Source organism: Hippopotamus amphibius, chromosome 3 (assembly GCF_030028045.1).
Source record: "Hippopotamus amphibius kiboko isolate mHipAmp2 chromosome 3, mHipAmp2.hap2, whole genome shotgun sequence".
Classification (NCBI taxonomy): Eukaryota; Metazoa; Chordata; class Mammalia; order Artiodactyla; family Hippopotamidae; genus Hippopotamus; species Hippopotamus amphibius.
Window position 1 is genome coordinate 109,956,759 of NC_080188.1, and position 16,006 is coordinate 109,972,764.

Here is a 16,006-nt window from a genome sequence, read left to right on the forward strand (position 1 = left end):
CAGTCCTGTTGCCTGACCTCAGCATTTCTGTTCCAATGGATCTATGCTAGTGTATTTGTGAGCACAGCACCTGAGGGACACCCTGGGCAATTCCCTGAATTTCCATGGTTGAGACAAGGTGGAGGGCAGTGACAAAAACAGTGACGTTTGCATGCAGACACTCAGCAACTGAGTCCTATGTGTAGTGGCCCAATAAAGGAGATTTGACCAGGTGACCAAGTCCACAACATTCTGCATCATCACTGTCACCACCAAAGTTAAAGCCTCCACCATTTCACACCCAAGTCATTACAATAACCTCCTAAATACTCTTCTGTTCCCTGTCTTGTTTCTTTCAATTTATTTTCCATACTGTGGCTACAGTTATCATTCTAAAACTCAAAACTAACTTCATCATTTCTAGCTTAAAAGACCTTCCAGTATTTTCCCCATAGTACTTAGCATTAAGCTTTAACAATTATGAGACCCTTCTTTAACTTTCCTGTTCATATCTCTCCCACTTCCTATCTTGCTGTTTTCCCTTTATAAGCTAAGTGCCCAGCAAGTTGCCTGGCACTCAGTGGGCATTCAATAAATAATTTTTTGAATGAATAGTTGATTTAACAACCACAGCTATATCAAACTTAATAGGGTTCCTGTATACTTATACTCACCTTCTGGCCTTTGTTTTATATTCCAACTCTTAGGAACACTCTTACTCTAATTAATGTCTATTCATTCTACTGACTCTATTTTACCCATTGCATTTTTTTAGAACTTTTATTGAGATATAATTGACATACAATAAACTGAATATGTTTAAAGTGCACAATTTGATTTTTTTTAGTAATATACATATGGCAATCCCAATCTCCCAGTTTATCCCTCCCTAACCCAGCCTCCCCCAATTTCCCTTTTTAATGTCTGTATGTTTGTTCTCTACATCTGTGTCTCTATTTCTGCCTTCACTGCATCTATATTTGATGTCTTTTCATCATGATTTTTTTTCCCGAAGCTCCACATTCTTCATTGTGTATCTTTCAAGTGTGCTTTCATAGTACACTGTGTTTCCATTTTCTTACTGTTTATAGCACTGTGTTGTAATTTTCTGCTCTCTTTTGGGGTCTATCAATATTTATTAGCTCTGTGAAGACATCATTTGGATTTCTTTTTATTCACCAGTGAAGCCCCAGCAACTGTCAGTGTGCCTAATACATTCCTTGGGCTCAAAATATTTGTTGTTTAATGAATGAAGGATAGAAGAAATGAATGGATATATTTATTCTAAGGCTTCTTTTTGTGTAGGTAAAGCTACATATTACAAACTTTTCATAATGAAATGTTACCAAAAAGCAAACTGATTAACAGAGAAATATAGCAAACACAGGCACATTCATATGATTGTGAGATCTTGCTAAGAACAGGGGGAATATCAAAGCAAACTATTTCTTCATATGATGATGTAATCAGTTACAATTTCTTTCTTATCCCTAGTTTAAGTAGGATTAAAAGCAAACTGTGGTTTCCAAAAGAGATATAACTAGAAATCTCAGATAAAAGTAGAAAAAGTTTCCTATCATCAAGTTCTACTTCTTTTTTGTCTATATTTTATTAAATTTATTTATCTTTCCCTATGCTTATATTTATTCATTTGGTAATTATTATAAACTAGATATTCTGCTACTTATACAAACTATTGTTATCAAATAGGCAGGTACTATATGAGTATGACATTTATTTAATAACTTGAAATTCCTGCTTGATCAAGTATTCTAGTAATAAATTTAATTGAAATTTCTGTCAAATCCAATATTCCTTTATTTTAATCATCCTTCTTTCTAGTGGATTATCAGCATAAGATGGTCACATGGACAATAAAAATGATTCTCAATGGTATCAGGAAATTAAGAAAAATAGTGTAATATCCATTACTTACCCTCTGGAGAATAAATGGCCACATCTTTTATATTCCTATAGTAGTTACATAATGTGGTATTACAGACAACATGTAACCATCTACCATATTATATAAAAATAGTCAGGTTCATTAATACAATTATTAGTATTTACTTATATGTAAGAAACTAATATATGAGGGTGGGTCAAAAATTATCCTCACTCTGGCTGTGGAACTTATAGAAGTTTTAATACAACCAGTGTGCGGATAATTTTTGACTCACTCTTGTATATACAATATATATGCTAATCGATATACATATATATATATACCTATATGGTCCAACACAATCCCTATCTCTATGAATGTTGACTGTTCTAATTACGTTACCTTGCTGTCATCATTTTCTTACACAGCCGTTAAGGATCATGGTCATAGAGACCATTTAGATTCTCTTTACTGCTTCTTCAATAATTCTGTTTTGGAACTTACTCCTTTCAGTTTGTTCCCTCATCTGTTTATGGGAATAATAGCAGTGCCTACCTCTTTGGATTGTTATAGAGAGTATTACTAAATACCAGAATATTTACATTGCCATTTATTTTCTTTTATTAGAAAGAAAAAGTTTTGAATCCATACACATTGATGAAGTTAGTGAAACTTAGTTCCAATTTGGTAAAATTTTCCAAATGTGCAAAGAATAATCTGAGGCTAGGTTTTTCCTGTTTTCTTACACCCATTTCTACTCCTCTTCTTGCAAAATCTATGATTGTAGTGGTTAATTTTATTTATCTCATACTTATTCTTTGCTGAGATTATCAACAATAATGTCCTTTTGACACTTGTCTCTGTCCAATCAATTTGGAGTCTAAACACTTTTATATTTCACCTGAAATAGCTTTCCTCCTACACAATTTCCTAATAGCATTTTTCAGCTGAGCATTCCTCAAGGTGTAGATTAAGGGATGTAACATGGGAGTTATTATAATGTAGAAAACAGCAACTGCTTTATCAATAGGTAAAGTGGTTGCAGGCCTCATGTATACAAATATGCAAAGCACAAAGAATAGGACGACCGCTGTGATGTGGGAGACACAGGTGGAAAGGGCTTTGCATCTGGCCTCCAAGCTCTGGGTCCTTAATGAGTGCAGAATGACCATATAGGAGCTAATCAAGAGGAGGAAGTTCAACAGACAGATGAAACCACTGTTGGCAGCAACAAAGAGCCCTAGAGTGTGGGTATCAGTGCAGGCAAGATTGAGCAAAGGGTTCAGATCACACATAAAGTGATCTATGACATTAGGGCCACAGAAGGGTAATCTGAAGATGAAGAGGATCTGTATGAATCCATGAAGAAATCCTCCCATCCATGACACTCCCACTAGCAGGGCACACAGCCGCCGATTCATGATGGTTGTATAGTGCAAGGGCTTGCAGATGGCCACGTAGCAGTCGTAGGCCATTACAGTACATCAACACGTCCAAAGAAATGTTCCCCAAAGATTTGGGTCATGCATCCATTGAATAAGATAGTCTTCTTTTCATGGAGTGCATCTACAATCATTTTAGGAATACTGACACAGGAAAAGCAGGCATCAATAAAAGAGAGGTTAGCCAGGAAAAAATACATAGGGGACTCCAGTAATGGACTGGCAGTGATGGTGACCATGGTGAGCACATTTCCCACCATAGAGACGATGTAGATGACAAAAAACACAACAAATATGATTTTCTGTATCTTTGGATTCTGTGTGAGTCCAAGTAGAATAAACTCTGTCACATTGTTCGTATTTTCCATGTATTTCATGTTAATCATATTACCTAAAAAAAAGTCACATTTTAAGCTCACCATGAATTTATTAAGCCTCTCCATCTATTAAATAACAAATGCCTAGATTTTACTGAATTACACATTCTTATGAGATATTTTTGAGATAGAAAATATTGTATGATCTCATAAAGATTACTCAAATATGACTGAATGAAAATATGAGAATATGAGTATAAGGAAGAAGCATTTGAGAAAGAGGGAATCTTATATAACTATTAAAGATGTTTGTATGACTTGGATGAAGTGGGCTGAGATTCAATAAGGGGATGAAAGCCGGAGAATGGAACCCCATTATCAGACTACTTATATTAGTTGACATTAAATGTACCAGAGCATTGGTAATGGGAAAGCAGTGAAAACACACAAGAGCTACTGTACTATAATTGATAAATCATGTTGTCTAAATACAATAATTGTATAATAGCTGACAGATATACTTTTAATGATTGATTTTCATGGGCATTGCATTATAGTAACCAGTGCATGGTCTTATTTCATCCCTTTTGCACACAGTAAAGAGGAACCTTAGAGACTAGTGTCAATAGGAATACTAATTGTATTAATAAATAAAACAATTTAAATCAACTACACTTCAATAAAATTAGTTTCTAAGAATATAATGAATCCTTACTGTGCTCTGTTTTTTTTTTCAGACCTTTGGTTAGTTAATCCTTATTACAAACCTGTGAGATGATTACTACTCTCATTTTTATACTTGTTTTATACATTAGGGAGTAGAAGCATAGAGAAGTTAAGGATCCTGACAAAACCAAGCAGCTCGTAAAGGGCAGATCTAAGATTCGTTCAGGTTATACTTCTTATCATCATTTTCCTCCAAATTTTTAAACTGTGTCCTATATTGTTAGGTTAAAATAAAGTGTTTAACTAGTAAACTCCTTGTGATATAACCATGATAATTATAATTGCTTTAATAGTACATCAGAGGCAAGTATATATGAAGCAATTTTATTGACAGGTATATGAATACACATGCACACAGACTCAAACAAATACACAATATAGCATATTGGAATCCTCAATTTTGAATAGCTATGTGGCACTGCTTTCATTGAAATTCTGTTTTAATGTTGTGTCTCCCTCACCCCATTTCTTTCTTCCTCAGTTTCCCTATGAAGCATGAATTATGAAACACTTCTACAAAATGTTGTGATTAAGTATATTGGTCTGAGAATCAGAAAAATCAGATTAGAATCTTGTCTTTCCCCAAGCACATCTTCTTGATCTGGGATACATTTCTTGGCAACGTACACCCTTGTTTCCTCCAATATCAAGTGAGAACAATAATATCCACCTCAAAGGGTCTTATGAGAATTGATTGAGGAAACATTTGTGAACATACCCACCACACTGCTGTGGACACACAAAGGTTCTTCACTTACTTGTATGACTCTCTATGCACCTAGGAGACAGGAAGAATTGACATTTTGAGTAAGAATACAGAGGAACATTTAATCATGTAATAAACTGGGGGAGAATCACTTCCAATTTTACTTTAAAGAAGCCACAGAGATTCTTATTGTCATAGCAGTTGATCCCAGGAAGAGTTCTCCATGTTCCTATTTGGAATAAACAGGTGATTTATAGCTTTTAATACACTTATGTAGTTTTGTGTGTGAAATATATTTAAATTTTGTTTTCATTCTCATGATTAGTCTTAATTATTAAAAGAAGTGTCTCGTGGCAAAAAAAAAGGTGTCTGGTGTTAACTGCATCCTACAAATTTCATCTCTATGACCCTCAAATTTTTCACCTGTCATATTAGCTTAAGGATACTTACCAACTATCCTTTGAAGAATGGGGAAAGAGGAAATGCTCTATTACTATATTTGAAAAGTATTGAAATATTATAATAACTATGTATGGAAAGTAACAATCTTTAATAAGCATCAGCACTATTGAAAAACTTACCTTCCGTTCTTAGATGATATTAGTGATATTTGAGGTTGTTCAGAACTAATCCCATTTTCAAATCGACCTCCTATTGGGATAAGTAACTTTCAGCGTAAAAGTTATGACACACTCAAGAAGAGACTATTTAGATATTTCAATATCACATCAATAGTAGATAAGTAATTCTTCTTATAATTCTAAATGTTTCCTTCTAGCCTAAAGACTCAACAAGTTTTCAAAGAAAACCTGGGAGTTGAATTTAGTAGAATGGATTCATTTGGAACCCTATGGAGAAAGGATCTTCTGTAGATGGCTCTGGTCCCATAGGCAGGAGGCAGAGTGTGTGGTGGAAACATATTCAAATGGGTCATTCCACCCTTGATGAATCTTGCTTTGTGCATATGAATAACAAAAAAGATATTTTCACCTGTCATGCATGGCTATTTAAAAAGGTTTTACCACAAACATTGAAGGAACTTATCTTGTAGCTGCTATTTTCTCTCCCAGGAATTAATTATCTATTTTGATGGAAAGGCTTTGTCTTCGAAGCAGGTATTCTGGAGAGACATACTTGAGAAACATGCATTTTTGGAGTGGGGAATTGTATTCCCTGCACTTGCAGCTAAAACTTATGAGTCCCCTTTCTCTATCTGAAGCTGGCTTTCTAAGAAAGCTGAATGTTATGTGAATAACAAGGATGGCATAATTCCAGCATGGGAACCTGTGATATAGTTAACCTGTGGACTCAGCTCAGAAAGAAAACTTCTAACTTCTTACCATTATTAAATCTTTTCTGGAAACCTAGTGTTGATTGCTTGAGAGTTAGAACAGCGAGGGCATACAACTAATGGAAGACATTTCAAAGTACTTGAATCCAAAACCTGTATTTCACATTCATCAGAGGGCTATGGAAGTGAACAGAAACTCTAATAAGATCCAGGTAATTTATCTCTGGGACCCATGTGATGGTCAGCATGGAACAGCAGGCAACATTAAACATGTGGAGAGATCTAAAGCACAAGAAGGAAGTCATAAATCAAACACAACTATAGTTCCACATTCTTGTCATTTTGTATTATTTTTCTTTTAGTTATTCTAGGAGGTATGCAGTGATAAATTTGTGAGGTTTTAGTTTGCATTCCCTAATGGGTAATGATGTTGAATACTTTTTAAAATATTGTTATAGTTATATCTTTTTGGGGGGAATTTTCTTTTCAAGTTCTTTGCACAATTTATTGATAAGAGTTTGGGGTCTATGATTACTAAGTTGTAAGTGCTTTTTATATATTCTAGCTATAAGTATTTTGTCATATATATGTTTTATATATAAATATAACATATTTATATACAAAATATTATGCGTAAAAGTATGTAATGTGATTATATATATATTTCTTTTTTCTCTCCTAAAATATATAAAAGTTGATTTCCTTTTCCTTTTTAAAAGCAATGATATCTCATGACCAGGAGAGCTTGAGAGTTTTCAATATTTTTATTTTTCTTATGGTTTAAGCTTCTTGTGCCATGTCTAATAAATGTTGATCTACCTCAAGATCAAAAATATTTCTTCTAGAATTTTTATAAGTTTAGATTTAACCCTTAGGTCTCTGACTTATTTTGAGTTAATTTTGTGTATAGTGTGAGATAGTGATTGAGGTTCAGTTTTTTTCCCAATGTGTTTATCCAATTGATCCAATATTTGTTGAAAAACTTATTTTTATGCATTGAATTACCTTGATATCTTTGCTTAAAAAATCATACATTTAGATCTATTTATGAACATCCTATTATGTTTCAATAGCACACAACTTGGTTTACAGGAGCTTTAAGTCTTGAATTTAGGTAGAATAAGTTCTCCAATTGCGTTCTTATTTTGAGAATGATTTTCTATTCCAGGTTTCATTAAAATTGTATGTTTTTATATAAATTTCAAAATAGGATTGTCAGTTTCTTCAAATATTCTGTGGACATATCTCTTCCATTATTTTTTTTAACTGAAGTGTATTTGACTTATAATTTTGTGTTAGTTTCAAGTATACAGAAAAGTGATATAGTTCTATACATATTTTTTTCAATTCTTTCTTTTTTCTTAATAGGTCATTACAAGATATTGACTATAGTTCTCTGTGCTTTACAGTAGGTCCCTGTTTACCTATTTTATATAGTATGTATGTGTTAATCTTAAATTCCTAACGTATAGCTCCTCTCTTTCCCCTTTGGTAACCATAAATCTGTCATCTATGTCTGTGAGACTATTTCTTTTTTTTTTATAATGATCTTTTTTTAATTATTATTATTATTATCATTATTATTTTTTATTGGCCATGTTGGGTCTTCATTGCTGTGTGCAGGCTTTCTCTAGTTGCAGCGAGCAGGGGCTACTCTTCACTGAAGGGGGCAGATTCTCACTGTGGTAGCTTCTCTTGTTGTGGAGCAATGGTTCTAGGTGCAGAGCACTGGCTCTAGGTGCATGGGCTTCAGTAGTTGTGGCACTCAGCCTCAGTAGTTGTGGCTCATGGACTCTAGAGCACAGGTTCAGTAGTTGTGGCACACGGGCTTAAATTTTCCACAGTATGTGAGTTCTTCCTGGGCCAGGGCTCAAACACATGTCCCCTGTATATTGGCAGGTGGATTCTTAACCACCACATCACCAGGGAAGTCCCTATTTCTGTTTTGTAAATAAGTTCATCTGTATTATTTATTAAATTCCACATATAAGTGAAATCATATATTTGTCTCTCTCTGTCTGACTTAGCTCACTTGATCTGCTAATCTGTAAGTCCATCTATGTTGCTGCAAATATTTACTTTCTAAGCAATGTTTCTGGTTTTCATACACAAGTATTGAATATATTTTAAAAATTTATCTCTCAAATTTCATTTTAACAGTATTTTACATAGCATTTTGTTTTTAATTTCAATTTCTAATTGTTGTTTTTATACAAATAAATTTGATATTTGTGTTGACGTATGGTGTGACCTTGTTAAAGTAACTGACCAGGTCTGTTCAGTTTTTTTTGTAGAGACTTGAACATTATTTACCTATATAATGATGCCATCTGCCCATGAATATATTTTTTAAAATTTTCCTCTTCTTTTCTAACCTTTTTTTTTTTTTAATTTCACTTTCTTACCTTGTTGCAATAGCTAGAATCTAGGAGAACAGAAATTGGGAGTGGAAAAATTTGTCTTGTTTCTAATATTGGAGACAACTCACCATTAAACATGATGGAAGCTGTAGGATTTGTACAGATGATATCAAATTGAACAAATTTCCTTCTATTCTTAACTTTCTAAAATATTTTATTCATAAATATAAATAGAGATTTATTAATTCATATGCATCTATTTAAATGGCCCTGTGATTCTTCTTCTTTTAAAATAGTGAATATCATAGATAGACATTTTTATTAATTTTCATTGGAGTATGGTTGCTTTACAATGTTGTGTTAGCCTCCCCTGCACGATAAAATGAATCAGCCACACACATACAGTGCCCCTCTCTTTTGGACTTCTCTCCCATTTCTGTTATCAGGGTGCATTATGTAGAGTTCCCTGTGCTATACAGTACCTTCCCATCAGTTGTCTATTTTATACATAGTACCAATAATGTATATGTGTTGATCCCAGTCTCCTTATTCCTTTCACCCCCCAACTTTCCCCCTTGGTATTCATACATTTGTTTTCTGTGTCTGTGTCTCACTGATTATTTTTGAATGTTAAACTATATTTTATTTTTGGTACAAACTACACAAGCTAATGCTCAATTATTATAAAAATAAATTGACATTTAATATATAGGTATGTTGCTTAATATATTTTTGCATATGTTCAGAGGAGATGTTGCCTGTCATTTTACTTCTTATAATTAAACTTGTGATTAAGGCAATGCTGGCTTCATAAAATGATGTATTCAGTGCTATTTTCTGAAAGAATTAGTATAGCAATTGCAGTATTTATTTTTAAAACATTTTGTGAAATTTAGACTTTAAATTTATTGGGCCTGGAGTTATTTTTGAGAATCATTTTAGGTTCAAATTCAATGTTTTCAAATGGTATAGGACTATTCAAGGTGTTTTTTGTTTTTTGTTTTTTGTTTGTTTTTTGTTTTTAGTTCTTCAGTCAGATTTCATAATATCTTTATAACAAGTTGGTTTTTAAGTTGTCAAATTTTCTGGCTCAAATTTGTTCATGATATTTCTTACCATCCTGTTAGTGTCTGTAGAATCTGAATCTGTAATGCTGCATGTGCTTTCATTCTTGATATGTCATGTGTCTCTTTTTTCTCTCTTGTTCTCTCACTCCTTTTCTCCTTTCTACTCCCCATTCTACTGATTAATCTAAGTATTTATCAATTTTATCAAAGTATTCAAAGAATCAATTTTTTTCTTTTATTGATTTTTGTATTTTTTTCATGTTCTATTTCACTGATTTTTTTCTTATTCTTAGTATTTCCTGTTTTGTCCTTATTTTCTGCTTAATTTTCCCTAATTTTCTCATTTTTCTATTTCAATAACTAAAAACCTTTAACAATTATATTAGACATTATTTTTTCTAACATGCATATGTATTAAATATATATGATAATAATACATGATATCTGATACACATATATATATGCACACACATATACATGCACACACACATCTCAGATAATACATGCCTCTTAAGAATCTAGGGAGGGTATCCTGTTGCTCTCCACCCTGAGTTCCCCTTATGGTCCACCATCATCCAGGGGATGACTGCAGAGGCTGATGGCTTGCTGCAATATCCTTTGTCTATCAAAGTGGCAGGTAACATATTGTTCACAGTGCCTCCTCTTGGTCATAAATCAATAAACTTGGGAGGTATTTCACGACCAATTTTCTCCTTGCAAGGATGCCTCTTCCCTAGATCAGGAGAGGATTCTGTTGATAAGCCACTCAATATGCTAATTTTTGATTAGGCTTTGTTGATAATCTAAAATTCTCTGGATTTTTTTTTTTTACTTGTCTATTATGATCTAGGAAAATTTTCCCTTCTTGGTTCTTCCCATATCTAGATTTTCACTATTTAAACTATTCTAGGAACAGTTACATATATGACCAACAGCCACAAGATGTTTAGCAGTAAGACATTATCAGCATGCTAATGGCTCATGAAATTATTATAATTCCCACAGTATACCTCTGTTAAATAAAATATTAACAGAGCAAATCTCACTCTCTGAGCATAATTTGCTTTCCCCCAAAATAAACACCAATTGCAGATAGGATTCTGACAGTTTACAATTTCTATAATGCCTTAAAGTTTTGGATTTCTGACTCTGAATAGCTGTTAACATACTCACAACAGATAAATGTTCTCTTTGCTTTATGTTTGACATATGCATATGTTTTTTTTTCAGATTTAGTGAGGCATAATTAACATACAAAATTATAAAAATATTTAAGGAGTACATCATGGTGATTTTATATTTAATATATTGTGTAAATCATGAAACAGTTTCTCTCATCTGGTTAATAAACATATCCATCATCTCACATTTTCCTTCTTTTCTTCCATCCTTCCTTCCTTCCATCCTTCCTTCCTTCCTTCCTTCCTTCCTTCCTTCCTTGCTTTCTTGCTTTCTTGCTTTCTTCCTTTCCTGAGAATATATAAGATCTACTCTCTTACCAAATTTCAGTTATGCAATACAGTTACCATGTTTAAAACTATACTCAGCATATTTTACATTAGACCCTCACAACTTATCCTTCTTTTAACTGAAAGTTTGTAGTGTTTTACCAACTTCTTCTTATTTCTCCAACCCCCAGCCCCTGGCAATCACTTTTCTAAGACTTTGACTTTTACATTGGGGATTTTTTTATTCACATTCCACATTATCTCATATTTAAAGCTGATGTTGCTAAACGTAAACAGCCTGGAGCCTGTTCCCTAAAGTCTCCTTTCTTTCTTATTGAAGCGATACCAATATATTTCACTTTCTCTTAAGTTTCTATTTAAGCCTATTAAAACAATACTTGACTGATATCTTCAGTTAAATTTTACCTTCTGCTGTAATTATAAATTGCATTCTATGAATTAAATAAAATTGTTTGGCAAACATATATGGTGACCATTAATTAAAAAACAGAAATTTACATAAATATTTTAAAATGCATTTTATAATGAAAACAGTGCATGGCAGATTTTCTTGTTTATTCAAATTTGTTATGTACACCATCTTGTTTAACCCTCATGACAAGCCAATAACATAGGGATTATTTTCATTTACATTTTACAGACAAACATTGATGCTTGGGATTTCATCTATCTTTCCTGGAGTTACAGGGATATAAGGTGGTAGAGTCAGGATTTGGATTCATCGAGTCTGAGTCCAGTGCTCATGCTTTTAATCATTATGTTCTACTACCCATCCTGAAGCTTGAATAAACAGCTCATGATTGCTTCATCAATTCCTAAAGTTTCCTGTGTTTTAGTCCACATTGCAGTTGTTTGAATTAAGGAATAAAGTGGATTAGAGACATTTATTACTGACATGGGAGACATATGGAACTGTTTTAAAATCTTGATTCTGATATTTGTCAGCAGAACAATCTCAAGGATTTGTTTACTTCTCTGAACTTTAGACTTTCTGTATGTATATTTTCCCAAAGACATAGTTAACTTTGTACAATTTCTTGAGACATAGCCATGAAAATAGAAAAGCCATTCTACTTCTTCCTGAGAGAAATGAAAGAATACTTAGAATTGATGGTGAATCACTTCTGAGGGCAGGTGAATATTCAAAATTATACATTGTGTGTATATCATGTTCCAAAAACTATTTTAAAATTATGCCATTTCCCAGTTTCATTTGACCACAAACACATGAACCACATAAATATTTCTGTTTTCTTTCCCAATATTTCTTCTTATTCTATTAACTTTATTTTTTCAACTGAGTCAGCTTATTTTATTCTCTTCTGTATCTCTTAGGTTTATTCAGTTCATCTATTCACTCAATCAACTGAAATACAAATAACTATGAACCCCTGTATAGTGTGTGTGTGTGTCTGTGTATGTCTGTGCCTATGTGTGTGCTGGTATAAGGGAGGGTTAGATTAGCTCAGTTTAAAATGGAATCATAACATTTCTATTCTTTTTGTTACATATGGCTATTCTCATGCATGACATGAAAATTTTGAGACACCAGTGTATGCACTGAAATTTGTAATGTGCCAAAAAGTAAAAATGAGTGAGAACCAAAAAAAAAAAAAAATCACGCTCTTTTAGTAAATTTATTTCAAAATAAACCTTGACAGGAGAACACGATGAGAATTGGTAAGTTTGGTCCATGTAGGAATGAAAAGCCTTGGCATTCATTTTACCTGTGAAATAAAAAAAATAATAACTTACAATCTTACATTTGATTTATGTTATTCCCACAATAGTCAGGCATTGTCATGTATCATACCTGTACAGATTCAATAAAGCCATGATCAATAGATAATCAGGCCAGGACCAGAAGTCATCTTTTGCTCTTTGAGGTAATTCTGACATGCCATAACTGTCTCATGGCAATTTTCACTTCTTCATTCCTCAGTGTGTAGATGAGTGGATTGAGGAAGGGTGTTCCAATAGTATAAAACACTTCCACCATCTTGTCCACGGGGAAAGTGGTTGGTGGGCGCGTATATATAAATATACATGGACCAAAAGATAAGACAACCACAGTGACGTGGGAAGTGCAAGTGGAGAGAGCTTTTTTCCTCCCTTCTGCACTGTGGTTCCGCAGTGAATGCAGGATAACAATGTATGAGATCATCAGAATTACAAAACTGCTAGCACAAAGGGCCCCACTATTAATTGCCACCAGTAGGTTCATCACATGAATATCCATACAGGCAAGTTTCAATAAGGGCTGCATATCACAGCAGTAGTGATCAATCAGATTTGACCCACAGAAGGACAATCTCAAGGCCAGGATAATCTGAGCCATAGAATGTATGAAAGACCCTATCCACGCAAGAACAATCAGGATGATGCAGACTTGCCGGCTCATGATGGTTGGGTAATTCAAGGGCTTACAGATGGCCGCATACCGATCCATGGCCATGAGGACAAGGACAAAGATCTCCATGCATCCAAATAAATGCAGTGCAAAGACCTGAGTCAGACACTCATTGTAAGATATGGTTTTCTCTGCAGACAGAGCATCCACAATTAGTCTTGGGGCTATGGAAGTTGAAAAGCAGGTATCAACCAAAGACAAATAAAATAGGAAGAAGTACATGGGACTCCCAAGTGTCCGGCTGAACTTGATGGTCACAATAATAAGCAAATTACCCATTAGTGTTCCCACATAGAAAATGAAGAAGATTGCAAACACCATTTTCTGCCTCTGAGGATCCTGTGTCAATCCTAATAGCATGAACTCAGTGACACTGCTGTTTTGCTGCATTGTTTTATTTGGTGAAGGGAAAGCATTGGTAAGAAAAAAATCTGCAAGGGAGAAAAGAAAAAAAAACTGTGACATGAATACTACAGTTTAGAGGACAAATATGTATACTTGATCATGGAATTGCCACTTTCCAATATGTAATCATTTCCCTGCTGTGTAATGCTTTTATCTGAATAAAATGGAATTTTTAATATTCATTCAACCCATTTCCCTGATTCCCTATGAAAATAATGATATAAGAAATAGGAAAATAACAAAAAAGTAAATAATTCTTAAGACACAATAAATATTAATTTGAGTTATTTGGCAAGAGTGAATAACTTTTTCAACTAAATATTTTCTTCAGTTTTTATTAAGGACATTTTGATATTGGGTTGCTTGTTTCAGAAGTAGAGAAAAATTTTACATGATTTACTCAAACTGCTTTCTCATCTTCAACAGAGTTCAATGATAAAATACTTTTCTAGTAATTATGGCATCAAGCAATGATTGTCTAAACATTTCAGAGTGTCTTTGATGATGAAACATCAGCACATACTAAAAGCATACAAACAAATACACGCTACATACATACAGACACACACACCCATACACATAGGAGAGAAGGTTGAGTGAAGAGAAAGAAACAATAAACATAAAATTTTAAAAACGAATACACAGCCAGTCAGACTAGTCCCTCTTGAGATTTACTTTAATCTGTTGCCTGGACTAAGTTTAATTTTTACTTTACTTCTTAAACCAGTCTAGTAGTTTATAATTTTAAATTCAGCTTCTATTATTAAAATTCATAGCCTTCAAATTATACTATGTTGTCCAAAGTTAAATTTGTCCCCTTAGTCATTATTTTTCTAAGTCTTTCAACATGTTTTCTTAAGACACAGGGACTCACTGAGTCTAAAATGTAGGAAAAAAAAAGGAGAATATTTTCCATATTCAGAACATTCTTTCATATTTAAGGTTTATGGATAAGCACCAGGAATTATGAACTCAGGAAGCTCCAAGTCATTCCTGAAACTTTTCAGTAGGTTTCTTGCAAAATATATCTTTAATGGCCTGAACTCTCATTTCAAGTAAGAGAAGATAAAAATAACAAGACAGTATTTGTTCATGTTAAGCTATATGTCAAACACTGGACAAATCGTTTCATGTGCCCTTATATACTCCAAAGTAGCATGGTCAGTAACAAATTATAAGTTCCAAACTGATTTGTATGTTTACAACTCACATGCTAGACAATAGCAAACTTTTCAAGTATAAATGGATTTCACTTGTTAATCTTAGAAAAATATGGTAAAATAAATAATGGGCAAAATTATCAATTTAAAAAGAGATTATTAAATACAATTAAGCATAGGTAAAGATGCTTAATTTCATTCACAGTTAAATACCGTCAAATTAAATATCAAGGTAGGTAACATTTTCACCTATTTTTAAAAAGGTAATCTTTGTGCTGCAAATTTGTGGACATATAGTGCTAACATGTTGTGGGTAATAGTCAATCCCACAGAGTTTTGGTAGGAGGTTAAGTGGGCACAATCACTTAAGGGGTAATTTTCAACATCTGTAATATTACAACTGCACATAGAAATGGGTCTAGTGATTTAATTTCCTGCAGGTACTCTCACTCACAAGGACAACAATCATTGTATTCTTTTCTACGGTAGCAGAAGATGAGAAAGGGCTTAAAATACATGTGAAGGGAGCTGAATAAATAAGGGATGGTACTTTTATTGATACCACACATTGGTTAAGCCATTATTAAAAACAAAGCAGATACATATGCAATGGTCTCTAAAGAATATTTTAAAGTGAAAATTAAGAGGACAGCATTGCATGTGAGGAGGGTAAGTGTTAAGCAAAAGCAGGATAATATATATTACACACACACACAATCATGTGTAAATAAATTGTGTTTAGAAGAATGCCAACAAAAACATGTACTGGACTCTCCATGTGAAAAAACC

At 33.4% G+C, this 16,006-nt stretch overlaps 1 protein-coding gene and 1 pseudogene across 1 annotated transcript; both read right to left on the reverse strand.

Annotated features, from left to right (window-relative positions):
- Positions 1 to 2,754: 2,754 nt before the first annotated feature.
- LOC130849677 (olfactory receptor 4C46-like) lies at positions 2,755 to 3,692 on the reverse strand (annotated as a pseudogene).
- Positions 3,693 to 13,109: 9,417 nt separating this feature from the next.
- LOC130849932 (olfactory receptor 4C11-like) lies at positions 13,110 to 14,042 on the reverse strand. The gene has a single exon (XM_057729192.1). It carries the CDS (start codon positions 14,040 to 14,042, stop codon positions 13,110 to 13,112), a length of 933 nt encoding a protein of 310 aa, XP_057585175.1.
- Between the last annotated feature and the right edge of the window lie 1,964 nt (positions 14,043 to 16,006).